Genomic DNA, 27,989 nt, shown 5'->3' with positions numbered 1-27,989 from the left:
AGAACTAAAAGCAAGGGGTAGTAAAAAAAACTTTGGTGGGCCAAACTCAGCCCATGGCTCATTTCCTTAAATGAAGTTTTATTAAAACATAGGCATACTCATTGATTTACATATTGTCTAGGGCTGCTTCTGCATTATGACAGTGGTGGAGTGTCTGCCTCTGGCGCAGGTTGTGAGTCCTGCATCAGGCTCCCTATGGGGAGTCTGCCTATGTCTCTGTCTCTCTCGAATAAATAAACAAAATCTTGAAAAAAAAAAAAAAAGTAGTTATGACAAGAGACTAAATAAATGGCCTACAAGGTCTAAATTATTTACTATCTTAACTTACCCTTTATTAATAAACTTCCCTGACCCCTTAACAAAATCATAATCTTTCACTTAAAAAATATATATTATATTTCAATCTATTAAGTGCTTAGTAAGATAGAAAGGTAAACTTTTTAAAAATTCAACTATTTTTTTAATTGAATGCCAAATAGGCCCATTTTCAATGGAGACGGACAAATAGGGAAATATAATGAAACACATTTCTAACCAAGAAATGTATTAACAATCCCAAACTACTGGATATTCATATTTTAGAGAACCATCTCTAGTTCAGTTTCAGCCAGGAGGAAAATAAAAAGGATGGACAGTTTTGATTCTGGATCTTCCACTCTGGCAATCTAAGGCTCCAAGCAGGTTCGCCTTCTTTAGAATAACCTAACAAATCAGAAAAGGTACTAACTAGAGTACCTGTGGCATGAAGCTTTTTAAATGGCTTTTAAAGCTTTAAGGCAAAAAGTATATATCACAACATTAAATATATTTTTACTGGCATGGCTATTCTGAAATGTATTTTTATAATGCTGCAAACATTGGCAAGATCGCTGCTTCTCTCTTCTCTATTCACGGAAGGCAAGGGATTATAATAAACTTACCCATAACAGCAGAGCATTTTAATTTTATTGCTGTTAAGGTACTAAAGCGCATAACCCTCTCTATGACTTTCCTTATCAGCATAACTACTATAATTTTATGGTAAATGTTAACCTTCTCAAACAAAATCTCAAAATTTCACCTATGATGGGGGGGACCCACACTTTATTTTACATAGTTCCCTTACTTGAAATATAAATATTTCCCATTAGAATAAAATTCCCACTTGATTTTAATACAGTAAAAAAAAAAAATATTGTGTAAACACAAACTTAAGATAAATTTAATTGAAGAAAATGTTCATTACAGAAATTAACAATGCTTACCATTCTTTAAACACCATATACATTATTAATATATACTATATATTTCCAATCAACTCCATTCTTAGGCTCAATTTAAGAAACACAATTTTAACAGGTTTTATACAAAAAATACTTCACTAGTAAAGTAGACAAACTGCACAAAAAAAGTACATGTATAATGTGCATAGCAAGATAGCTTGAAGCATCTATGTATGGCTTTCTTTAAAATAAAACTTTTGGGGGACCGGGCCCATTTGGGACCTACTGTTACAGTTGACATATGTAAACTGTTTCACATCTTTTAGGCACTTGCTAACAATAGTGTTCAATCCCTGAAAAATTAATTTACCCAAAAAAAAAAAGATTTCTACATGTAAAATAAAACCCAAGAAAATAACATGGGTAAAGTCTTACATATTTCTTTTAAATTAAACAACCAGTTTATTAGTGCATGCACAGAACTAAATTGAAGGAAAATAAACTTTTTATGTCAAAAAATTTTCTGTGCAAAATTTACATAACAAACTGAAAGGTACAAAAATATGTACAGGTTTAAATTCTTTCTTATATACAGAAAAGAAGCCCTGAAATTTTCAATCAATGAAAATGTTTTAACACTTGTAGTAACAATGTAACAAAAATTATACAGTAATTTGTAATACAAGAACTCCATTATCCAATAATCCAACAAAATTTGATCCAAACTTACACGGTCAAGTTTTAGTCGATGATTCTGTTGTCGTCATGAAAATATCCATTTTAAAACTCTATCTGCTGGGTATATCCCCTAGGAATCTGTCCTGAAGTTTTATGTCCTGCCACTGAGTCCACTATTAATGCTTCTTCATTTCAACTGCCAACAATCAGTAAATAATCTGCTTTGGGTCGTGAGACTGAAAAGGTGCTAACAAAAATGGTTTGTCCCAATGTGTACATGTTCAGACACGCATCAGTAATTAAACAGCAAAAATCTGATTTGCTTTGCTAATCCTGCTTCAAAATATTGTTCCTGTAGAGTAATTCTTAATTTTCAAGAAAAGCCATTCACTTGGAAGTGCTTCTATGTTCCACTTTTTAAATGGATGGCAACTAAGATAAAAATTGGCCATTTGGTTTATGGGGGACAAACAATTTAAATCAAGTAAGCATAGTTCTGTGCAAGAGAATCACTGGAGATTATCATCAAATTCAGAAAAATGTTCAAGTTCTTTAACTGGACCAAGAGAGTTTAATTCTTCTTTTGAAGCTGCCCATCTACTGCAATGCTTGACATAGCCATTTAGAAAAAGAAAATCACCTTGGGAGGGTATTCCAATCCCTGATATGGGACACAGCATAAAAGAGAAAAATATTTACTCATCAAAAACTCTTTTCAAGCATCATGAGGTGTATCTGTAGTTAGTTAAATGTACTCTCAAAGAAGCCTAATATCCTTCAAAAGAACTATATTTATTTAGCAGATGTAAAATTAAGTTCTTTATTCAAGCTCTCTTAGTGTATCTTCACAAATGAGGAGAAACTCCTTCAGTTCCATGGTGAAAGAGCTCTCCATCTTCAAAGGAGCTACACTTATCAGATTCATAAGGCTGGTGGAAGAAGAGAGGGAATGGGGCTGTCAGCCATTACCCTCTACTAAGAGTCACTATATAACTAAGTTGGGAAAACTGTTTTATCAAAATTTTCTTTAGCCCTAACTTCCCAAGAACACATTTTTTAAAAATTAAATCAAGGTACATCTGTGCTGCAATTAGTTTCTTGTAAAACTTATGTGTGCAGTGATAGCATTTTCAAATATCACACATAAAACTTTTTTAGTCTCCCATGGAAATACAGCCAACTTTCAGATGCTCAATTTTAGGTACTATATTGAAGTAGAAAATGTCTGCCTTAAGGTAACTCAACCCACTATTTTCTTCTAAGATAATTTTACTTTTCTTTTCCTTGGTAACTACAGTAAATTATTCTAATATATTCCAATCACGAGTGGCTTCCATTAAATGTCTCTGCCCATGACCAGCCCAAGCATCCTGATTGTCAAATACTCTACCACAAAACCAACAGTTAAATTTAGCTTTCAGAACATTTTCAGAGGTAGTTTTCACAATCTGATAATTGTTTTTGCTTGTCTTTTTGAGTGTTAATTTTAGCACAAATCTTTCTTTCACAGAACTAACAGGTTTCAATGTTTTATGTCTTTTGGAAAAATCATCATAAATTCTTTTTGAAGAGTTATCACAAACTGGCTTCAGTAAAGCACTGATAGTTCTTTTTGACAATGAAACCTTAAGTACACGTCCATTAAATTTAGCAATAGTTTTCATTACACTTACTACTTCTGGTGCATCTGCATCAGGATGATTCAAAACTACAACTGGTTGGTTTCTCCTAGGACATTTCACAAGCTGTTTGGAACTAAAAGGGAAAAGCCGCAAAGTTCTGACTGAATCTTTTGAAAGCCTCGGTCTGTTAAATCCAAATGATTCACGGGCATCTTCAGGTTTAGACTTTTCTTTACACTTTCTATGTAATGTTGCTTTTTTTCTTGGAGGTTCCTGGTAACTATCTCTGCACTTTCGTTTACAGTTTCTGTTCCTAGATACAAAGGCAGTTTCAGAATCTTTACTTCTTACGTGAGTTTTTATTCTTGAAAATTTTTTTTTCGAAGTCTTTTCTCTATTGAAGTTTCTCTCAATTGTACAATTTGTTTTACACCTTAATACTCTGGTGTCTGAATGGTCAGTGAAACACATTGGATCCTCAGAAGATTCTGGGCATGTTGCAGTAGAAGTTATCACAATTTCATTTGCTGGCATCATATCATCTAGTAAGAAGGGTAAGGCATCTCTAGAAGATTCTGGCTCTCTCTGCTCTCCTATAGTTTGATTAGATGGTACCTTGTCTTTCTGCACTGAGGATGCAGAGGTACTTACAGACAGATTGTTAGCAGCAGTCACATTTAAAACAGGGTTAAAAATTTTCAGCAGTATTTTTTGTGGTGTTCCTTCAGGTTTCTTTGGCTGTATGTTTTGATAATACGTACTATTTTGGACTAATTTAGGCTTAAGCAGCTCAGTCTTATTTGGCATCACACACTTTAAAAAAACAGCTTGTTTGCCATCAGGCAAGAGGGTATAAAGAGGTGGTTTTGGAAAAATCTCATTCTGCTGTTTTACTGAGTCCAAGATATTCAACTTGGTGCTCTGATGCTCAGATACTGTATTAGGAGTAGGAACAGCTTTTACTGAAGAACTTGCTGATGTTTTAATGATGTAAGGGCCTTTTAATGACAAAGTATTTTCTGAGCTACTTTTCATGCTCAAACAACTGCCAATGCTGGAACAAAGTGCAGGTGTCAGACAATTACTGTTTGGTTCTACTTTCAAAAAAGGTGTTCTGCAAGGCTCCTTAGTTGGAGTTCCACAAGCTTGAGCACTCTCAGTTTTGACAGTAGAAACACCTTCAAGTTTCCCATTATTAAATGTTAAAATCATCCCAGGTTTCTTGTTTAAAAGAAGAGAAGTAGGTACACCTTGTGTACTGACCAATGGAAGTGGTCTTCCTGAAACAATATGTAATCCAGGTTTGTTAGTAATGTGCAATGGTACAAAAAAGCCTTTTGGAGTTTGAACAAATATAGCCTTTTTTGGTTCTGAATTCAGAAGTGGACTCTGTCTATATAAAGAACCTAAATTTTGTGTAGTGGCACGTAATTTATCTTTAACCAGCTGTTGTGTTATTATTGCATCTGACTGAGTCTTAAGTAATGTGCCAATACCTGAAATTCTAGGTGTCTTTTCTGAATCTCTCACATCTTGTGATACTGACAGATTTTGTTTTTCTTTTCCACTACATTTTAAATTCAGATCATTTGTAGGCACATTAATCCCTAAACTACCAGATGGAATTGGGAAGATACCTTGTACTTTAAAGTCTTTTGAAGATTCAACTATTTTGCCTTCTCCCTCAAGTTTCTGAAATGACTGGTCACAATGAAGTAGCAGGCCTTTATCTGGAGTGTTACTAATACTACAGTCTTGTTTTACATCAGATTTTGCTCTTAATCCATCCTGAAGTAACTGGTTTACTTCAGGTGGCAAAAATTCTGATGCCTGTTGACTCTGGAGGGAGAAAACAGATGTGATTCTAGGCATCATAGGTGACTCAACATTAGAAATGCCATCCCACTTAGATTTTTCAGTCACACTGTCTAAATTTTGATTTTCATTAGTGTATAAATTCTGTCCATCAATGTTCTGTCCTTTTGCTAAAACAGACTGTTCTTCGATTTCAGCTTGCATTTTTAAAGTTCCATCTTTAGTACTTAAAAGGCTAATAGATGCTAACATGCTATCTGGATTTGAACTCTCTTTCCTCACCAGTGATAAAACTGATTCACTTATTGGCTGCTGAACAACTGTCTTGCTTGATGAAGGTTCTTTTTGAGGGTTTTCACACATTCCTGTTCCTGAAAACCTACGACGTTTATTAGAATTATTTACTTTTGAGTAATTATGAAAGGGTAATGATCCTTGGCTGGAAGATTCAACAGGTAATTCAGAGTTGGCATAATTAATGCAATAGTTATGCATATCTCCACTGTTGTATGCATTTTGCTTGGTAGTAGAGGTGACTTTATCTGGACTTTTAATGGTAGTACCTGATATCTCAGAGTGACTCTGAGTAACATAACTTCCCCATAGGTCAATATTATCCTTTGTTTCAACTTTTGTGGTCAAATTTACTGATGCTGTAACCAATTCTGATGCTGACAAAGATGACACATTTTTTTCATCATCCATTGTTTGGAGCATATTACTCATTTGAGATAGCAAAGCCATTTCTTTTTCTGACGTTACTTTCCCTGAAAGTATAGGAGATGAACATGAAAATGGAGTAGTTGCTTTCATGTAAACTGTGTCACTTAATTCAGCTGTTACTCCTGCTAAAAATCCAGTAGTGTCCAAAGTCTGGGGCTGCAAATTGGCAGTACTGTCCTTTGCAGCATCTGACTGTGAACCTGGTGAATATAAATTCTGTTTATTGGTAGGTAACAATTTTATTACGATATGTTGTTTTCCATCCACCATCTTAAAGCCCATAAAATCAGCACTGTAGTTAGCAGGAATGGTTATTCTATTATTTTTCACCATTAACACTGTAGGTCCTTGTACAGCAGTTTTCAAGAAACCTAGAGTAGAATTTGATCCCTCTTCAGCTCTATTACATTGCCCAGTGGACAGAAGAGCTGGCTTTTCTGATTCTGACTCAGCAGGTTTATCATTATTCTCACAGTGTGGTCTTTCATCCTTTCCTTCATTTAAATGCTCTTGAACAAGATGGCTCTGGTCTTCAGATTTAGCCTGTGTTTTGTTCACTTTTTTAAGCACTTGAGTGTTTTTCTCTATACTTCTGTCACTTCCATTGTTGATCTTCTTGCGTTTCCAGAACGTCTTCCTTGATGCATCTATTCTGTATCTTTTCAGTATCAGCTTAAGTCCTGCTGAAGTCTTTGCCATCCTCTTTTCATATTTGTCTTTTTCCAGTTTTTCTTTTGCATATAAGTGTTCTTTGTGCAAAGTTATAACATGTCTTACCAAGTGCTCTCTCCTAGTGGCACCATAGCTACAATATTGACAAGTGAAGGGAAATGTACCAGAATGAACATGAAGGTGCTTCTGAAGCTCTCCTTTGGTAAAACATACATGATGGCACTTACCACATTTATAATGGATCTCATTATGTCTATGAATGTGCTGAACAAATGTGCCAACATCCTGGGTGGAGAATCTGCACTTTTCACATTGAAAACTACCATTTACACAATGTGTGGATGCAAAATGCTTTGTCAAGTCTAATAAAGTATATACACTCTCATTGTTACAAATGTCACATTTTACTAAAGTGCTTCTATGTGTCCGTCTGTGTTGTTTAAATATCTGGAAGTCATTTGCTGAGAAACTGCACATTTCACAAGGATATGAAGGTAATTCACCACGGTGCCACATTTGAAAGTGTTTCTGCAAATCATTTGGGCTATATCGAGTGCTATCTCGGCATTTTAAACAGTTGAAATTGAGTATTTTTGCAGACATTTTTAAACCCTCTTCTTCAACTCTCTCAGACTTATGGAGCAACATACACTCCTCTACACAGCTTACAGTCCTTACACTGATAGATTTTCTTGCAGTCTGTGGTTGACGCTGAAATAATTTTCTGTATTTGTCAACTTCATGTTTCAGAACGACTTCATTTGGAATATTTATCTTCGGCAAATCAATTTTCACATTTTTTAGTTCATAATGAAAACTACTTTGTGAAATTTTTGGCCTAGGTAGTGATCTGAAGGAATCCACTATTTCATTTTTCACATCATAATCTTTTTTAAAAGTAGTTTGTTTTTCATCAAAAAATAACTGTTTCTGTTCAGATGGCATGATTTAACCAAAAAATCCCAATTTCTTTTTTCTCTAAAAACTGGTTACTTGCAACTTAAACAGGAAAAAATACTGTGCCAAGACATCTTCAAAATACCAGAATTTTTCCCACATTAACTCACCTAAAATCAAACAAAGAATTGAATTTTCATAAGTAGTCAGTAAATTTCATATTTTAAAGTTCATTTTGACACAAAATAGGCATGTTGATCAAACATATACATAAAAGATATAAAAAAAACTTAAGTATTTTAAGAACAGCTTACCAAGAAGTAATAATTTGAAGTAGAAATAACACTAATCTGGAAGTCAGGAAATACAAGTTTTACTTCCGTCTCTGATCTGTGACACTGGGCAAGCTCCAACTTCTCTGAACCTGTTTTGTCATCTAAAGAAAACCATAATTGGATAAGCACCTTTAAGCTCTAAGGTTTTTATATTAAATTGATATTACAATATTTAAACAGGATTTTAAAAATCTTAATGATAACCATAAAAATTTAAGTTCCAATTACACACATGTCACCAATTACACCCATGTACTATTTATTAACTTCCTCATTTCCTTAGCTGACCCTATGGCTATTATCTTGTGAGAAATTCAACAGGCTTCTCTCCAGATTTTCTATGTCCTTAGTGCTTCAGAGATATATATGTTTAAAATAAGTTTCATTTATCTAACAACAACAGAAGACATTATCTGCTCTTTCAAGTTATCATTACTAACTGATTAAAAAGAAAAGGAAAGAAAAGAAAAGGAATAAAAGAAATGAAAAGGAATAGCACAGTTTGCTGGGGTACTATCAAAGCCTACGTACTACCTTTTTGGTTCCCAACCATTTGGGCTTTTTGGCTCCTGTCCCTAGAACTCAGGCAGAAGGCAGCAAGAAAAGCTCTTGGCATATGAGATTGCACTCATTACTATCTACCTCCATTAATTCCGACACTTACTGGTTTGTGTTACTCTAGATAAGTCTCAATCTTTGTCTTCGTTTCTTCATCTATAAAATGAAAAAAAAAATTTAATACTTTCCCAGAATTTTTCCCACATTAACTCACCTAAAATCAAACACTGAATTTTCGTAAGTATTCAGTAAATTTCATAAAGTTCATTTTGACACAAAATAGGAATGTTGATCAACCATATACATAAAAGATATAAAAAAACTTGTTAAGTATTGGAGTATCACAGGGTTGTTGTAAAGATTAAATGAGAAAACATATGAACAGTATCCCGTAAAGTGCTACATAAATGGTAGCTATCATTACTGTATGTGATTACTATGGAATGACACATTAGGAGTTAAACTGCAAAAGAATAAAAAATAGTAAAGTAATAAGATGTGATAATACATTGCTAAGAATGGAATCTGCATACTAAAGCTTCAGTAAGATATCAAAATGTATACTAGGGGAATTAGATTTTCTTACTTTTCTCATCTTAAATATATAAAATCTTGATCTCAGGGTTGTGAGTTCAAGACCCACACTGGGCAGAGATTACTTAAATAAAAACTTGAAAAAAATTTTTCAATGAATCTAAGTAACTAGAAACTTTGTTTCAGAAATCCTTTATTAAGGGAACATAATTAAAAGCTAAATTACTTTACATATTAAGAAACCCTTTTAATATTTCTCATTTAAATGCTCTTGAACAAGATGGCTCTGGTCTTCAGATTTAGCCTGTATTTTGTTCACTTTTTTAAGTAATTTTGATTGGATCTAAAAAACACATTCTTTAATAGTCTTTAAATATGTATATATTTAAAGACTATATATATTGTTCACTTTTTTTAGTAATTTTGATTGGATCTAAAAAACACATTCTTTAATAGTCTTTAAATATGTGTATATATATATATACACTAAACTGATAATGAATTCATTAGCAGGGTACCAGTTTACTGATTTTTTTTTTAGTCGTGAAAAATCACAATTTCATTATTCACTGCCACACATTGTGCTCTGACTCATATCACTTCCTCGGAGTTAATCTGCCAAGGGGAGTAGGATGCTCAGGAACTGTACAAAATATGGAATGCTTCACATATTTGCATGTCATCCTTTGCAAGAGGCCATCTTCTCTGTATTGTTCCAACTTCAGTATATGTGCTGCCAAAGCACAAACTGGTTTTACATACTATTTGTAATTCAGTAAAATATTAAAACTTTTACTTAAAATGTTTTACTGTATTATTTAAAGCAAAATGTAAAAACTTTTTCTTCAAAAGTAAGAAAAACTAATAAATGTCTAGAAGAAAGTTCAATGACATCTGGTGGATACTCCACACCAACTGAGAAGATTGCCTACAGGGTGCTACATTCTCAACAGTGACAAGCATCATAATTACTGAGTGAGATTTCACCATATCAGAATCTGCGAGTGAGGTTCAAACATGTGAAACTTCTAAGCACACCTATAATGGTTCTCCATTTGGCTGAATACCATATTGTGGTCAATCTGGATTATCCATATTCAAGCCTTTTTATTATACACATAAGAGTCTGTATCATGGGTTTTATTGCAAAAGGGAAATTGCTTCTTGCAGTAATATTACACGTGTCCAAAAATATATGCATGATACTAAAATAGATTGATAATATTTCTAAATATCATTAACTCCATTTCAAAATATCTACACAATTTAAAATTTTTCTTATAACACATACCCCAGAGTCTGACAACCAGTGTAAAAGTGGGATTTGAAACAACTCAATCAAATAACACTAATAAATGCCTACTACGAATGTGAGGCATTTTGATGCATGCTGTGGAAAGAATCAGAAACATGGTTCCCCACCCTACTGCAGCTTACAATCTGAAGGAAGAGGCAGGACATATACATTAATATATTGTTTGAGAGTTGACCATTCAGCAACCTCACCCTTCCAGGACATCAAGAATAGAAAATAATTAAGTAGGATGCATGGCAGCCAAAACAGATGTCACAAAATACACTCATTAAAGTGTATGTCCTTTCAACACAGGCAAACCAATGTTAATGAAAGGGATCTTATTAAGAAATCCATTTAGCTTTTACTTAGGTTTGGTAACTCCTAAATAATTAATACTATCAGTATTTTTTACATTTAATGTATGTCATGTACAATACAGTATTAGGGAAGTTTGTGTATTTTAGGTAGTTTAGGGTTTGTTATTTACCCTCAAATTTTAAATTTGGAGAATCTATTTTGTCTTCAACTATGTTCAACCTATAGTATGTGAAAGCAAATTATATTAGGGTTGGTAGCAAATTATACTTAGGGTTGCCACCTATGGGCAAAAAATGTATTGTGTGTTGTGAATTTCTCAGATAACATAAAAAAAGGAAAGAGAGGGGCAGCTGGGTGGCTCAGGGATTTAGTGCCGCCTTCAGCCCAGGGTGTGATCCTGGAGACCCAGGATTGAGTCCCACGTCAGGCTCCCTTCATGGAGCCTGCTTCTCCCTCTGCCTGTGTCTCTGCCCCCCACCCCGCCCCCGTGTGTCTCTCATGAATAAAGAAATAAAATCTTTAAAAAAAGGAAAGAAATTTTACTATAATTTTAATCTTCCAACCTACTAGCTAATGCTCTTTTCACTACAGTTCAATCTTTACCACCAACAAGGATTACTGATTTTAAATCTCCCATTTAAACTAGTGCCCTCTCTCTACATATTATTACCCTCTAAGACTTGACTAACATCTCATCAAGCCTTGAAAGAATACTATTTGCAAAAAGTATGCCTAGCCCTTTCAAGTAACCTGGTGAATTGCCTGCATCAAGGTGGCAACTTACGCATTTGATTTCCCTCTTCTTCCAACTGCCCAATAAAACACAAGCCAAAATATGTAATAAAGTTCTACAAAATGACTAGAAACCAGAAAAACATTCCATACACATACTGCGGGGTATTAGGTAAGAAACAGTCCAGAGAGAGAAGAATGAAAATAGATGGTAAGCCAGTATCAAGCACCACTTTTAAAGAGGAATTTCACTAGAGAACATTCATTTAACTAATATTTAATCAGCATCTCCATGCCCTAAGTAAGAAAGTAAAGAACATAAATTGCCCACTCCCTCCCTGAACATACCTTGGGATTCGAAAAAGTGAGGACTTGAGAGGAAGATCATGTAGTACCCTTTGGGGTGATAAAAAGATCAAGCTGAGGTATGGGACAGAGGAGAATGAATCCAGAGTTTTGAGCTGAGTCCAGGGGTCGAACTGGGAGTTGTTAGCACCAGCTGTTGGGAAAGATATAAAGAGGAAATTTTTTCTGAAGAGAGGTAAGTCGTCCTATATCCATGCCTATTTTGTGTTTAACAGTTCTGTCCTTTATCCACATAAGTAAATTATCTGTAAGCTGTCAGGAAAAAATATTAACGTCTCCCCTCCTTTTAACTAAAAAATTGAAAAAAATCTTGGTTCATTCTTTAAGAATTCACCTCAACCACCAATGCTATCAGAAGTTAGTAGGCAGAAACATCACGAGCTGCAGTAGCTCAACAAAGAGAAAATAAACTGAACACTAAGAGAAACCCCTCTTCATTCCCCAGCCAGCAATGAAAAATAGTGACTACGTAAAAGTTACTACTACCGGAAAAAGAGGCAAGCCTAGGAGGTAAAAAAAATCAAGTAGTAATTGGCAATTTCTGTAAGAACTAAGAACATACTGCCATGAAAGAGAGAACAAAGTAGATGGGAGAGAAATAATAATTTTGAAAAGAAGAAAAAAAATAACATTTGAGTTTTGGGTTTTTTTTAAAGACCTGAATTTTCAAAATCAAAGGCTCCTCAAATGCCAGGCAAGATTAGTGAGAAGAGAATATAAGACTCAATGTTTACAACTTATCCTAGTTAAATTTTTGAGTTTATTTGTTTTTTAAAGATTTATTTATTTATTCATGACAGAGAGAAAGAAAGATAGAGACACAGGCAGAGGGAGAAGCAGGCTCCATGCAAGGAGCCTGATGTGGGACTTGATCCCGTGACTCCAGGATCATGCCCTGAGTCGAAGGCAGATGCTCAACCACTGAGTCACCCAGGCGTCCCAATTTTTGTGTTTAAAAAAGAAAAATGAAAATAAATAAATAAATAAATAAAAATAAAAAAGAAAAATGAAATGCTACCAAAAAAGGTAGAGGGAGAGTTACCTAATAAGGTATTTGATTTTTCATCAGCACTGCCAACTTTAATCAGAAATCAGTATTTTCTTTTTTAGAAATCAGTATTAATCAGACATTCTACTTACAAATCATATTAATCAGACATTTTACTTACAAATCTAAATGCTAGAAGACAATGGAATAATGTTTATAGAGTGCTGAGGAAAATGGATTAACCTAAGAATTCTAAACACAAAAAAAATTCATATGTGAAGAAAAAAACAGAATTTTAGATATGCAAAGATTTAGAAAATACACTACATATATACTCTTTCTGGAATAAAGTTTCAAGTAAATATGTCAGCAAAATCAAATTTCAGTCAGAAAAAAAGAATTTAACAAAGGAAATATATAATAGAAGAAATCTGTCAATAAAATCTATGAAATAGAAATAAAAGCAAATATTTTGTTAATACAGCTTTTTAAAAAGCAGAAAAGACTGGAAAGGAAGACACAACACAACAAATATGTAAGAGGTCTTTAAAGAAAAATTAACAACAGGCAACAGGAGACATGGCAATAGCAACAAATTTCTAGATGCTGGAAAGCAGATAAATGAGTGAACGACCTTGCAGAGCCAAGAAAATGTAATCCCAGACAGCAGGGAAAGCTAAGAACTAACCTATTTTACACTCTGAATCTTCGAAAGGCTTAGGAACTGGCAGCACCAACTAACTATGAAATGGAAAGAAGGGAGGAGAAAGCTAAAACAAAGAGAAATTTGGAGAAATCTGCTTGAGCTCTGGTTAGATTCTAGGATTCTCTTCCCCACTCCACATGCTACGTTACTGCAATTTCCCCACCACAGCAGATGCCTACAGGTTTATTCTCTGCAGAATGTACACAGAGTCTCTTAAACAGGGGATACCAGACACAGTTGAGAGTGGGTACCATATCCAAAGCAAGAGGATTAAATGACCATATATGGATGAGACACAAACTCCAAACCAGGCTCCCTTTTCCCCTTTCTACACTGGCTCCTAGGCTAAAATAGTGGTACTAAAAATATGTTCTGCCGACGGTCCATGAAACATTTGTCACCAGTCCACGACAACATATACATGAAAACTGAGAGTAAGCATTCACAAACTACTACTGCAACTTTACAGAGTTAAGTTTCTATCTGTTGACTCTAACATAAAAATGTGGACTTGTATTTTGTATGCCTTTATTGTAAGCCTACATTTATTAATAGGAAGATACCCAAGATGCATTCAATGAAAAAAATATCAAATATTGATAGGTGTATCAAGAATAGATGGGTAAGCAAACAAACACATGGACCCATACAAACTCATAGTAAAAAGTCAAGAATATACATATAAAAATGTTTATAGTGATTACTGGTCATCCTAAGGTCAATGTTTCTTAAAATGTCCTTGGACCATTACGGCCTTCACGTTGGCAAACTTCCTTATCACAGCACAGTAAATAGCTTACATTTGGATGTAACAAAAATGACCTCTTTGACTCTAGACCTCAGTTACAATACTTTATCAAAAAATGGCATGAAGCCATGAAAATTTTGAAATTCTCAAACAAAGCAAGTGAATTCTATGGTAAACCAACTGAGTTTTTTCTGAACAAACTTAAAATAGTAAAACTGATGCCAGCACAAAGTTGAGGAATGGTTAATGCTAAAGAGGAAATCAAAACAAAATAGGTATCATTCAACATTGTACTATTCACATCAGTACAGATACCAACCACACCTCTAGAGAAAAGACTATACAACAGCCATAAGATTATTGTCAAACATAATACTCAGAGAATAAAAAATTACCTATGTCACTCATGGTATATAAATTCATGATACTGAGAAGTAATTTTTTTGCTTAGTTAACAGTTTATTTGTGAGCCATGAGGTTACTTAAGAAGTAAGTAAAGGAAGTTGGCACCAGCAGAGTAACAGTTATGCATGCAGTGTTATTACACAAAGACAAAGCTGTATGTATTTTATATAGAAAACAAATGGCATTCAACTAATATGCCTCCTAATCTTGGTACATCCTTAAAAGAAAAAAATTTTAAAAAAAAACTAAAACTTTAAAAACTAGAGTAAAAAGTGTAACACTGATCTAAATTTGACTATCCTTTTTCTATACAAGTAACCCTGCTTTATGAAAGTTCATTTTTCAAAAGTTCACACTATACCACTTCACTTACAAGACCTACATTAGTTTTGCTAACTAAAAGAAACCCAAAGAGGATTTGTTTTTAGAAAAAAAAACTGAAGAGTAAAAACAATGTTCAGCCCTTGTTTTGCATTGCTGTTATAGAGACAGCACGCAGTCCAAGCCTTGAGAGCAGCATTGCCAAGCTCCTCTCCCAGAAAATACAATTCAGATATGTCAGCATCAAGAGGCCATAGCTTTGGACAGTGTCTATGGGTATCTGTGATTTATCTCAATTATTTTATGCCTCTATCAGCAAGATGTGCCCCTAGGAAATCAAAAAACCCTAAGAATAAACTTATTTTGGGGTGTCTGAGAACACTCAAAATTTTTCCACATAAATTAATGGTAACTGCTTCTTTGCTTTGTTATCAACTTAGAAAAGGTTTCATAAGAATGTTCTGTTTTCTGACAGTGGGGTAAAGCTTTATATTATACAAAGAAATGAACAGCAAGGATAATGCTGAACTATTTTTACATCAGTTAAGCATATTATTCTTCAATAAAGTGTTAGTTTTCATCTGACAAAATTTTATTGAGAATTTTCTTTTTTGATGCTATCTTTAATAGTTTTTACATTGGCATTATGGAGAATATATAAAATGAATTGGAGTAATTTTTACCATTTCACCTCCTCTGGAAGAGTTCAGTAAACATGAGAATTGCCTACTCCTTAAAATTACATGACTGCACCAAAATTACCCTATATGCCTGAGACCTCTTTGGATTTTAGGCCTTACAAATCTTTGCAAGCTCTTCTGCAGTTTTTTGGCTCTTAGGGGTTTCTACTGCTTGAGTCACTTTTCGCAATTTATATTTTCCCTGAAAATAACCAATTGCCTTCACATCGTCTAAGAATATTCCCATAGACCTCACTTTTAACAATCTATCCTACAGAAATAAATGCACAACATATGTATCTGTCACTTAAATGTCTATGAGTAGAAGAATGATTAAGTAAATTATAGAACATCCATCCACATGAAAATATTATAAATAAAAAGGCTTATGTATGAATTTGACTCAGATTTCATTGTGGATTTTTTTTCGTTTTTAAAAAGAGAAGTTACAGATGAAGGCACGTAATACATTTTTTTTAAAAGATGTTATTTATTCATGAGAGATACAGAGAGAGAGAGAGAGAGAGAGAGAGAGAGAGACAGGCACAGGCAGAGGGAGAAGCAGGCCCCATTCCATGCAGGGAGCCTGACGTGGGACTCGATCCCGGGTTTCCAGGACCACACCCTGGGCTGAGGGGGCACTAAACCGCTGAGCCACTCGGGCTGCCCCAGTACATTTTTAAATTAGGAGGGAAAACCTCATTTTCATGTCAGGAGCAAAAATACTTTGAGGGTATATTTGTATAAGCTAGACAAATCTACAGAAAGATACCTCACAAACTACAGACACCAGGTTAATTTTCTTAGGAAATGATAGCATGGTGGAGCAAAAGATAGATGTACCCAAAAGGCGGGGAGAGAATCCTCAACTCTCCTGAGTACTACTGTGAATGAAGCAGAGGGCAATGTTACTACCACAAGTCTTTACTGAGGCTTGTATCTATTCCTGCTCTTGAATTCTAGGAAATCTTATATCCTTAAAATAATTCCTCCTTTTCAGCTTACCCTGACTTAAACTAGTTTAAGCTAGTTCTATTACTTGTCACCAAAGACCCTTAAGACTTTAAGTTGATAGGTCAATGCTGTGCATTTAATTCACAGAAAGGTAGGTTTTGTGATGATCTTTTAAAGAGGAGTAGACTTAAACTTGCAAAAGAGGAGCAAAGGCTATCTAGACCAGAAAAAAGGAGTAACACTGGAAGAAAAGCATTTTTCTCCCATGGCACTGTGAAATCTAGATCACAGGGAAAATGTATAATGGAGAGGTTAAGTGAGAACAGACTACAGAGGACAGATTTGAACTTGAATTGAAAGGTAACCAAAAGCCATGGCTAGTTCATGAGCAGAGAGAAGTTATAAAAGCAGTATTTTAGAAATATTATTAGAATGGTATTAGAAAGCAAGATATATTGCAGAGTATAAAAATAGAAGTCAGAAAATTAGGGGACTAAGTGACAATCCAAATAAAAAGTGAGGAACCAGAGAACTGGCAATGTTAGCATAGGTTTGGAATTATATACAGAAATTTTAAAAAGATGATTCCCAAAGTAAAACGTTGAGGATAAGGAACATCTGAATAGAGTAAATCAAAAAGCACTATTCCTAGGGCTGCCTGGGTAGCTCAATCCATTAAGCAGCTGCCTTCAGCTCAGGTCATGATCCTATAGTCCTGGGATTGAGCCTCGCAGAGCCCAACATTGGGATCCCTGCTCAGTAGGGAGTCTGCGTCTCCATCTGCCCCTCCCCTTGCTTGTGTGTGCTCATTCTCTCTCTCTCTCTCTCTCTCTCACTCACTTTCTAAAATAAATAAAATCTTTAAAAAAAAAAAAAAAGCACCAATAGAGTTTTATTTGCTTTCTACAACAGATTAAAAAAGCAAAGGCATTCTATAGTTTTAGCTTTACTGAAATGACATAAAAAGAATCTATATGCTCTTTATTACATTCTAGTTGCTTTAACATTAAACAAAGAACTAAAAACTCTGATTTTAGCTTCATTTGTAACACAGCATGTAGCTCTGTAACCTAACCTGTCACATTACACAGATACAAAAACGTATAATTAGTCATTATTTTGTATACTATTTCATTCCTTGAGTTACTGAATTCTTTTCTACATAGATAACTGAATTCAAAATAGTCAAATGAGGGATCCCTGGGTGGCGCAGCGGTTTGGCGCCTGCCTTTGGCCCAGGGCGCGATCCTGGAGACCCGGGATCGAATCCCACGTCAGGCTCCCGGTGCATGGAGCCTGCTTCTCCCTCAGCCTGAGTCTCTGCCTCTCTCTCTCACTGTGTGCCTATCATAAATAAATAAAATAAAATTTAAAAAAAAAATTTTTTTTGAAAAAAACAAAATAGTCAAATGAATATATAACTAGAAATAAAACAAAAGAAGCTTGCAAGAAGAACTTACTGGGGAAAAAATGTAAGGCTCTGTCTAAAAGGGATCTAGAAGAAAAGTACAAAAAAACTTAAAACTTATTTTAAAAGCAGAACCCTATAGTGCCTTCAAAATAATAATCTTTTCATGACTTGAAACACATATTCTGGGCTTACTTTTTTTGTAGCTGTTTTAAGTTTTCAAAAAATTTACCTGTAGGGCTAATACCTATCACATTTTAAGTAAGTGAAGAATAACTTTGTAGAATTTATAGAATAAAAATATATATATAACATATATAATAAAAGGCAGCTCCCTCCAAATCGTGGTCTCATAAGCACTTAAAACACAGAAAGGAGAAATAAAGAGTTAAATTTGCTAATGCAATTAAGTACAGATCTAGAAAGGTTCAAACTAATTACACTCAGGTAGGCTAGTGACACTGGTATACAATTATGAGGGAGTCCAAAATGAAAAGTTAAAACATAGCAACAGTTTTGGTTCAGGTTAATCTTTCTTATTATGACACAGTGACTGCATATATAATGTACAGCGCCCCAAATCTAAGATGTTTTCTGCTCCCCTACACATATATCTTTATTTATCTTTGTTCACCTTGTTTCCTTTCACCAGGCTTGTCATCCCCTTCTATCTTCATTCAGTACTGGTCAAACTTCCTTTCCAATTCTATCTCCTATAGGGACATGAAACCTTCCGTAATATACACTAATCTCTCCCTTCTCTAAATATCCATTTAAAGTAGAGCCATTGTTCACTGCTTCATTACATGGCTTTATAGTTACATCATTTATTTTTAAGTTTTACCTCCCAGGGTAATTCATAATCTTCTTAAACGTAAGTTCTATTTTATATTTATCCCTCAAAAAAATCAAAATGATTTGGTACACAGGGTCCTAACACACTCTTGATTCATTTATTTGCAACCCAAATATCTGACTTCTTGTGATTTTAAATTACTTTATAGCAAATGCTACCAATCATGTAAACTTTTTTGCTGCAATGGAATTTGACTTAAAGACATGTGTGCGCACACACATGCTCTTTCACATGGTCAGAAGTGACATTTTCAATGTGCAGAAATTGGGAGAAAAATCAGAAGTAATCTATCCAAAGTGAAACCAAGACCACTGAATTTAGTATGGGAAGGAGAAAGATTATTTCATCTTGTCCCTTTCTTTAAAAAAAAAAAAATTTTTTTTTAATTTATTTGACACAGAGAGACAGAGAGGGAGAGAGAGTGAGCACAAGCAGGGGGAGTGGGAGAGGGAGAAGCAGGCTTCCCACTGAGCAGAACCCAATGGAGGGCTCAATCCCAGGACCCTGGGATCATGACCTAGACCAAAGGCAGATGCATTAACTGGCTGAGCTACCCAAGTGCCCCTTTCTCATGCCTTTCTTCTTTTGTCATTCTGCTGTGGCAGTGATGTAGGAGATTAGGCAGATTTTACTTAAAATTTTGGAACACATGGTGTGGGGGGGATCAAAGGATTTATGGCTGCTTAATTGGGGTAACATGCATCAACATGTAACCCATTTACCCCCAGCTTTCCAAAATAATATAAACTATTCAATTCTTCTCTGTCTCTATAAAGCACCTGTTTCTATGACAGAAACAAATTCTATTTCCCAGGATTCCTCACCTTAGTAATATAGCACCACAATCCATCCAGTTACTCATCCCAGAAATCAAGGAATCATCCTGCATCCTCTTTCCCTTACTCCCATGCTAATCCATAAGCAAGACCTGTCAATTTTATCTCCAAAATACATCTTTAATTCTTCTCTCCATATCCACTGTCATCATCTCAGTCCACTGTCATCTATAATTTGGGTTAAAATAACTTTCTAACTGGTATTCATGCTTCTCTCTTGCTCACCGCCTTCCTCTGAATCCATTCTCCACAGGAGCAAATGTGATCTTAATATAAAATAGACCACAATGCCCCCTGCTTTAAAATCTGCAGTAGCTTCCCAAAGCATTTAAAATAAAATTTATTCTCTACCAAAGCTTATAAGGAGCAGTGACATCTGGTACTGTACCTCTTTCTTAAACTTCACCTCATACCATTCTCATCTGTAAATATACTCTAGCAAGGTACCATAGATGGTTTCTCAGTTCCTCAAATACACCTTTCTTATCTCAGGCCTTTGCTCCTGCTGTTCCCTGCTTGAACTGTTCTTTCTCCTATTCTTCAAATAGCTAGATCTTTCTCATCTTCTAGGTCTCAGCTCAAATATCACCTCAGAAAAGCCTTCCCCAACCTATAAAGCATCACTTCTCAAACAGAAAAAAGTATTCTTTACCTAAACCCCTTGTATGTCTTTTCTCTAACACTTTAGCCATATTTTATGTATTTGCCAATTTATTTTCTGTCTCTACCACTGGAATAAAAGCTGCATAAACATAAGGAACACATCTGTCTTGTCTTTTGCTATATCACCAGCATCTGGCATAGTGCTGGGGATGAAGGTAGCACCAAATCTGTGCCAGTCTTTGTTCTAAGCATTGAGAATACAGCAATGAATAAAACAGACAAAATTCCCTCCCTTCATGGACATAACACTCTGGCAGCTATTTAGATAACAAAGTAAGTCAATTATTTAATATACTCCAATGTCACAAGTGCTGGGGAGAAAAATAAAGCAGAGAAAAATAGGCAGAACTAGGAGAGTTGCAATTTTAAATGTGAAGTCAGGTAGACCTCATTTGAAAGTCTTATTTGAGCCAAGATCTTAAGAAGTGGAGGCAGAAAGCATTCCAAGAAAACAAATAGTTAAGTGCTAACACCCTGAGTGTGGAGTGTGCCTAACATGTTCAGAGAATAGCAAGAAGAAGGTCAATATGACTGCAACAGCAAACCCCATAGGGAAAGTAGCAGGAGATGAGGTCAAAGAAGTAATGGAACTGAAACAAGGCCTGAGGGACACCAAAAGGATTTTGGTTTTACTCTAAAGGAGATGGGAAGCAACTGCAGCATTTGGAGTAGAGAAGTAACATAAACTGGATTATATTTTAGAGATCACTTTGGCTGCAATGTTAAGAACAGACTACCTGGGAAGGAGTTAAAAGTCTGGAGATAATTACACTATGACTGCCAGGTGTGAGATGATGGAGACGTGAAACAATGGTGGAGACAATGAAGCATGGTTAGACCATGACTATGTTGTGACAACAGAGCCAAAGGATGTGCTGGCAGACGAGGTTTGGTCTGTGAAGAGAAAGAGTATGTCAAGGATTAACTCTAAAAGTTCTAACCTAAGCAACTGAAGAAATGATTTGCTATTTATTAATATAGAAAGAGTCTGTGGTAACAGTAAGTATAGAAAGTACATCATGAGTTCAGTTTTTGCCATACACAATTTGAGATATCTAGTTGACATGTGAATGTGTAGATGAATATAGAATACAGAGATCTAGGTGAAAGGTAAAATTCTGGAAGTCATTGGTGTATGGTGTGTGTATATGTATTTACGTACACAAAACTGAAATCACCAAGGGGTAAGTACACAAAGAGAAATGTCCAAGGCCTAAGCCTTGAGATACTACAATATTTAGAGTAAAAAGAAGAGAAAAAACAAGCTAGTAAGAATCAAAGGAATGTCTAGTGAGGTAAGTTAGGAGAGTGGTGTCCTGAAAGCAAAGAAAAGGTTCCCAGGATCAGGGACTGATCAACTGTGCCAAGCAAGATGAGGACTGAGAACTGACCATGGACTTAATGTCAATACCACCAGTGACACTGATTAGAACAGTTTCAGTGGGGTTATACAGCAGAAGGGCTGACTAGCATGGATTTAGGTGGAAATGGGAAGAGAAGCAGAGATGTAGTACAGACAACTTCTTTAAGGAATTTTACTACAAAAGACCAAGAAAGGAATTAGAGTTATTTTCTTGTTTTGTTTGCTTTCTTAAACTGGGGGAAATTACAGTGTGATTGCACACAAAAATGGAAAAATTGATGATGAGGGAGAAAAAAACAAAGAGATAACAGCAGCAATGCCTTTCACTAGGTGAGAAGGGGTGGGACCTAGTTAACAAGTAGAAGAGGTGAACTTAGAAAATAATAAAGATAATTAAACTATAGTTATTAGAGAGGAGGATAATGGGAAGATGAGAAGCTGTGGAATGAAATGCCTCATTAAGTCTATGATAAGGTGGTCCATAGCCAACAGCCTGTGGGTCAAATGTAGCCTGTTGCCCTTTTTTGGTAAATTAAGTTTCATTCTCTTGAGTTGAGGATCAGCTAACTGGTTATTGAAGAAAGGAGGTTAAGTAAACAATAACATTCAATGAAAGATTAACCTATACCATCATTCCTACTGTCTATAGCTCAAAACAAATATGCAAGTAATCAAACATTAATTTCTGACTGTTTTTATCAACTTGGAGTTACAGATCTTAAATTCATAAGGGCCAAATATCCACCAGAACATTTTCTGCGGCAATCTAATTCAAATTAATTTATATACAAACTTTTGGCCCATGGGGCTGGGAAGGACATCACGGTAGCATATAAAATCAAAAGAAAACAATAGATACCTCTTACCATGGTCCCTGTAACTGAAACTGAAATGCTATCTCCACCGATCTCCCATTTCTATATGGCTTCACTTTCTCCTTCTACAGATGAGGTTCTCATACATGTGGGAAAGAATGTCACTAACACCCTACCGGATTAATAACTTTTGAGAAAAGGGAGCATCCATCCCTAGCATTCATACATCAATTTCAAAAAAGGATTCTAAAGGGCTCTGCTTGATTAACAGGCAATCACTGTTGCAATAGGGATAACTAGACGGGGGTTATAAGACTATATGATTGGCCTACTAACCATTCACAATAGGGGAGAGATGGCTCCCCAAACGAAGAGACATTGAGTTGACAAAATTAACATACAGCTGACCCTTGAACAACCCAGCTTTGAAACATGCAGGTTGGGACACCTGGGTGGCTAGCAGTTAGGCGTTTGCCTTTGGCTCAGGGCATGATCCCGGAGTCCCAGGACTGAGTCCCACATTGGGCTCCCTGCATGGAGCCTGCTTCTCCCTCTGCCTGTTTCTCCGCCCACCCCCCCACTCCGGTTCTCTCATGAATAAATAAATAAAATCTTTAAAAACAAAAACAAAAACATGAACGTCATCTTATACATTGATTTTTTTTGATACAGTACTGTAAATGTATTTTTTCCTCTTTATGATTTTAATAACATTTTCTCCTAAATTACTTTATTATCATTAGTTTTAAGAATACAGTATCTAACACATATAACATACAAAATACGTTAATCAACTATTCATGCTATCAGTGAGGCTTCCACTCAACAGGTTTATGGTAGTTAAGTTTTAGGAGAGTCAAAAGAATAGATGCAGATTTTCAATTGTGTGGGGGGTCAGTGTCCCTAACCCCTGCATTGTTCAAAGTCAACAAATACATATATATTTTTTTCTATCAGCTCTTTTAACAACGCAATTTTAATTAGGAATTGATGATGATTCTACCACATACTGAAATTATCTGACTTTCCATGAAGCCTATATTTTTCAGCTATTACCATTTCTTGAAATAAAACCCACATGAGATCTACTTAATTATCCTAAGCTTCAAGTCATGCAACTTCATTCTGATAGTCTGATACCTGTTTCATGCAGTCATACCTATCATGATCTTAAAATTTAGTCAGACTTTGCTCACAATTTTTCAAGATGGAATAATCCAAATCATTTTAGTCAGTCATCATATAGCAGCCTCTTGTCTACTTCATTACATTTGAAATTTTCATTCTTCATCATACTACTTTTTCTGAGAATTTTGGATCAAACACAGTAAAGAGCATTCTTAGTATTCAGCATTTACTTTATTCAGAAACAACACAGTACCCATGTGAACCTAACTCAGTAAGAGGGCAAACAAATGTTATAAAGGGAGAAATTACACATATAAATGAACATAAATAATTACCCAGTATCTAAGCCTTGTTGCTCTCTACTCATTGTAGTTGTTAGACATTAACTTCTAATAAAATAAAAATATTCCTGCCTTTGTGTAAAATGGCCCTGAAAAGAAGGCCATCTACCAGTAAAACTCATGGCAAAATTATAACCATTTATGATTTCTAAAGTAATAATTTAAGTCGGTATAGTCTACTTAAACTATTTTAGTAGTACTATATATAATCTTATTTCTAATTTAGGGTTATATTAATGAGAATACTCATTGTAATCGGTGAGAGGAATTATATAATACTGTGGTATCCCAGTACCTATCCAAAACAAATAGTAAGAGATACTTGTGTTTCAAGGGTAGATAAACCATGTTTTTGTACAAGGGTATAGTATTTTCCACTGGATTTGCAAAGCTTTCCTTATAATACCATGGATTTGATGGCAGATTTTTTTTCCCTCTTTTTGTTCACACTAAGATACTCAGATGATTGTCTTCAGGAAACCAATCATAATGCCACAATGATTCTCAAGTACCTTTTCTGACTCATAATGTAGATGCCATTAATCATGATATAAATATGTATGTTTTTCTTTAGCTGCATTACTTTGCACTTTCTAGAGCAAAACACAAACACTCTTCTGGTCATTTATATACAACTTCAAAACACATCCCCACCATATGTAATTCCATCGTTCATTACCCAGAAGTCCTTAATGCTGTCTTTATGTTTAGAAGAATATAGTTAAAATTATCTTTAAATCGCTAAATGTTCACTTGACGGGATGAGCACTGGGTGTTATTCTGTATGTTGGCAAATTGAACACCAATAAAAAATAAATTTATTATTAAAAAAAGAAGAAAAAAAAAAAGGAAAAAAATAAATTGCTAAATATTAAATAATAAGTTATGAAACCAAAACTACCTTTTTTGCTCACATTACAAGAAAACCTGTAAATATTTTATTTAGGCCACAAATAACACTATAACTTATGAAAACTTATGTATGTATAACTATTCTACTTTATTTTGTCCCATATCAAAACATATTAATTTACTGCTTAATAGACTACATGCTATAATACTTCAATCTTTACCATACCTCCTTCTTCAAGGAACAAAAGGCACGTGATTTAATGCTTAGACAAAGCCACAATCAGGAACAGCGATCAAAAGAAGAGACGATATCTGGAAATGAAGACCAAAATTTTAAAACTGACTACAAAACCTGTTAGTAAAATGTTTTTTTATACTTGATTTAAATATGCTTCATATTCAACTTATGTGTATAAATTTAACAGGAAAAAGAAAACCTCTCTTCACTTAGGCAAATAACCCATCATTGTACTCCATGTCATAAATTTATAAAAATCCCAAAACTCAAAGCTTTTAGACTCAATCCAATTCACTTTTTTATTACAAGACCAGAAAAATGGATCTTGCCAAAATCACAAACCTAGAACAATCTAGTTCCGATTCCAACCCAGACATCCTACTACCACAATACTACCTCTTATACTTTCTAACATCCCATGAAAATTGCTCACCATGTAAAGCCAATACCCCATACAGAACTGAAACATTCATAGTCTACACACCTGGGATCAGATAATCAATAAAAATTTCAACTTCATCACAATTCTTCTGCTTATAGTGCTTTACCACAAAACTTTTGGTAAAGTCCCTGAAGAAAACTGAGCAAGATTTAAGTCTTTTATCATCCTCCTCCCCCCCAAAAATTGGATTAAATGATCTAAAGCAAACAATGCTTCAATAAGAACAATTCCAAACAGAAAAGTAAACAATACTTTAAGTACCTTAAAGGAGATGGCTAAAGTATATTCTAAAGTCAAATTGTGTATTTACGCTAAAATATATCCTCTGGAATGCTTCAAGATACAAAAACTTGGGACCACACATACTATCATGAAATTATGAAAGAACAGGACAGGATTTGAAGTGTGATAACAATATATAAAAAAAAAAAAAAAAACCCTCAACCACTTAAAAGCTCATACATTATCAATGCACATAGTAGGTATTCATTGTAGTTGTTTTCCTTTTACTCTTCCATAAATCCAAATATAACCTCTTGAATAGTTACTTATCCTTACTTTCTAATAAGGAAAAATTTGGATGTGCAAAACAAGTCAGTTACCTGCATTTTATCCCTACCTCTCCTTTTCTAACAATTTTCTAATACGGGGGCTCATCTTATTCGAGAACTTTAACAAAAATCAACGTGGTCTACTATGCTTAACACCTTCATGAAACGCTGACGCCCTGAAAATGTTAACACAACGCAATCGTCTTTCATTATACCAAACACAGCTTTGCTAAAAGATAATCCATTTCCACGGATTTGCAGTTAAAACTTTGAGAAATGTCAGGGTATTTCACTGAACCAATTTAAATGGCTTCTATCTGTTCAACCTGAGAATACTAACTTTTAGTCACACTCAGATCAGATCCCTTGCTTGCTGCCTTAAAAAAAAAAAAAAAAAAAAAAAAAAAAACCCACAGTAAACTAGGCCTAACACACAGTCACTCAAGTTACTGAAAATCCCTACCCTGATGTACAGTTTGGTGTCTTGTTTCACCATTGTCACAACCACACAAAGTTCGGCATTCTTATGAATTCCTTAAATACTGACTTATTTTTTCCGGTGCTTTTTTAGACTTTTGATATCCAAACATGCTCAATGAATGTTTCTGGCTAAAACAGCTCACAAACACTAAGCGCCCCCCAATTTAAACCTAGAAAGAAAACTGAACCTCAACTTTCAGATTCTGCACCTTAAAGCTACCCTATCCGTTCTGTTGGCCTACTTCAAGAGTTACAACATTTTACCTTACGTTCACCCTATCATCTTTTCCATTACCAGATCCACCGAGGAAGAGACTGTCTATTTGACAATGAGAACACCATGTTAAGAACAGACTCAAAATGGACCCTACAAGTGAGAAAGCCAAGTTACAAAGAAAAATCCATCTGCCACTGGGTGTGGTTGGGGTCTGCAAGAAGGGCGCCCCTGGCCAACTCTGGAGGAGGGGGCGCGCGCCAGAGAGCTGAGCGTATCTGCAAGAAGAGACTCCAATGGCCAGAGAGGCTGGACCCACAATGGGGACGCCGTCGAGTCGGGCTGCCGTGGGAATGCGAGTCTACAGCCCGAGGGGTGCGGTCGCAGCAGTACCCATGCTGTCTCCACCGGCCCCGGAACGCGCCGCGCGGGTGCTTCGAGCGCCGCGCGCCCCGCTCCGTCCCAAACACCGCGCCCGATCCGCCCCTTCCTCCGGGGCTCGGCTCCCCTCGGGCGCGCGGAGGCACACTGTGGCCGCGCTCCCGCGCCAGCCCCTAGGCTGTGGGGGAATGTCGAGTCCAAAGAGGCCGAGCGTGGTGCAAACCCACGTAAGAGGCGGAAGGTTAGCTCTAGCAGCCTGCGGGACCGCCGAGTAAAAGCGCCGACTTCTCTAGAAAAACTTTGCGGCAAGTTAGGCGGAAGCACTGAATAGCCGGGACTATTTAGCAGGCGCTTCCTATCACCAGAGGCGGATCCCGGAGTCGGTTCAGGGGACCCGGTCGCCCCCACAAACTCGCATCTTGCCCCCTGACTGGCCGTCTAGAAGTCCCGGCATCCTAACAGCTCTGGGCAGCCGCGCACATAGGGAGTACCTGTCGTGGTGCCCATTGCCTGCGAGTCCCTGATGGCGGCCATTACGCTTCCATCCGGGTATTGCCGAAAAGCCGACCGCCGCGCTACCGGGAGCGCACGCTGCGGCGGAGGGATCCGCCGGGCTGTACCTGAGGCGGGCGGAAGAGGACGGAGGCCGGCAGGGTCCGCGCCTCAGCCTGGCGAGACTAGGCCCCTGAGCTGGACTCGCCGCTGACCTCTCAAGTTGGCGCGCCTGCCCGATGCCCGCCACGCCACTGACTCACCCTTCCCCTGCGCTCTTCAGCAGCCGCAGCGCTCCTACTGCCAGCATTATGGTAGACAGACCTCTACTCAATGCTCTTCAGAGTAGACACCAGAGGCAGGAACTGTGGTCTTGGC

At 36.0% G+C, this 27,989-nt stretch overlaps 2 protein-coding genes and 1 pseudogene across 3 annotated transcripts in view; all 3 read right to left on the bottom strand.

The window, feature by feature from the left end:
- The window catches only part of DNTT (DNA nucleotidylexotransferase), a 188,798-nt gene extending 161,128 nt beyond the window's left edge, over window positions 1–27,670 (bottom strand). The window contains exons 1-2 of the mRNA XM_072739647.1: window positions 27,611–27,670; window positions 25,040–25,125 (exon numbers count right to left, since the gene is read on the bottom strand). The gene's annotated coding sequence lies outside the window, so the exon portion shown is untranslated. The remainder of the gene's footprint in view (window positions 1–25,039; window positions 25,126–27,610) is intronic.
- On the bottom strand, window positions 1,175–27,658 carry ZNF518A (zinc finger protein 518A). Of its 2 annotated transcripts, XM_025991230.2 has the most exons (6): window positions 27,611–27,658; window positions 25,040–25,125; window positions 11,732–11,882; window positions 8,609–8,658; window positions 7,924–8,045; window positions 1,175–7,779 (listed from the first exon to the last, which is right to left on the bottom strand). In XM_025991230.2, the coding sequence occupies exon 6, from the start codon at window positions 7,655–7,657 to the stop codon at window positions 3,182–3,184; it is 4,476 nt and encodes a 1,491-aa protein (XP_025847015.2). In that variant the 5' UTR covers window positions 7,658–7,779; window positions 7,924–8,045; window positions 8,609–8,658; window positions 11,732–11,882; window positions 25,040–25,125; window positions 27,611–27,658; the 3' UTR covers window positions 1,175–3,181. The 2 variants fall into 2 exon arrangements, with proteins under 2 accessions (XP_025847015.2, XP_072595746.1); XM_072739645.1 differs by lacking the exon at window positions 11,732–11,882 and having other exon boundaries at window positions 27,611–27,649.
- On the bottom strand, window positions 9,685–9,781 carry LOC112918448 (U6 spliceosomal RNA; annotated as a pseudogene).
- Window positions 27,671–27,989: the final 319 nt, after the last annotated feature.

The sequence above is a fragment of the Vulpes vulpes genome, chromosome 15 (assembly GCF_048418805.1).
Source record: "Vulpes vulpes isolate BD-2025 chromosome 15, VulVul3, whole genome shotgun sequence".
NCBI classification, from domain to species: Eukaryota; Metazoa; Chordata; class Mammalia; order Carnivora; family Canidae; genus Vulpes; species Vulpes vulpes.
This window is presented reverse-complemented; position numbering and strand designations above follow the sequence as displayed.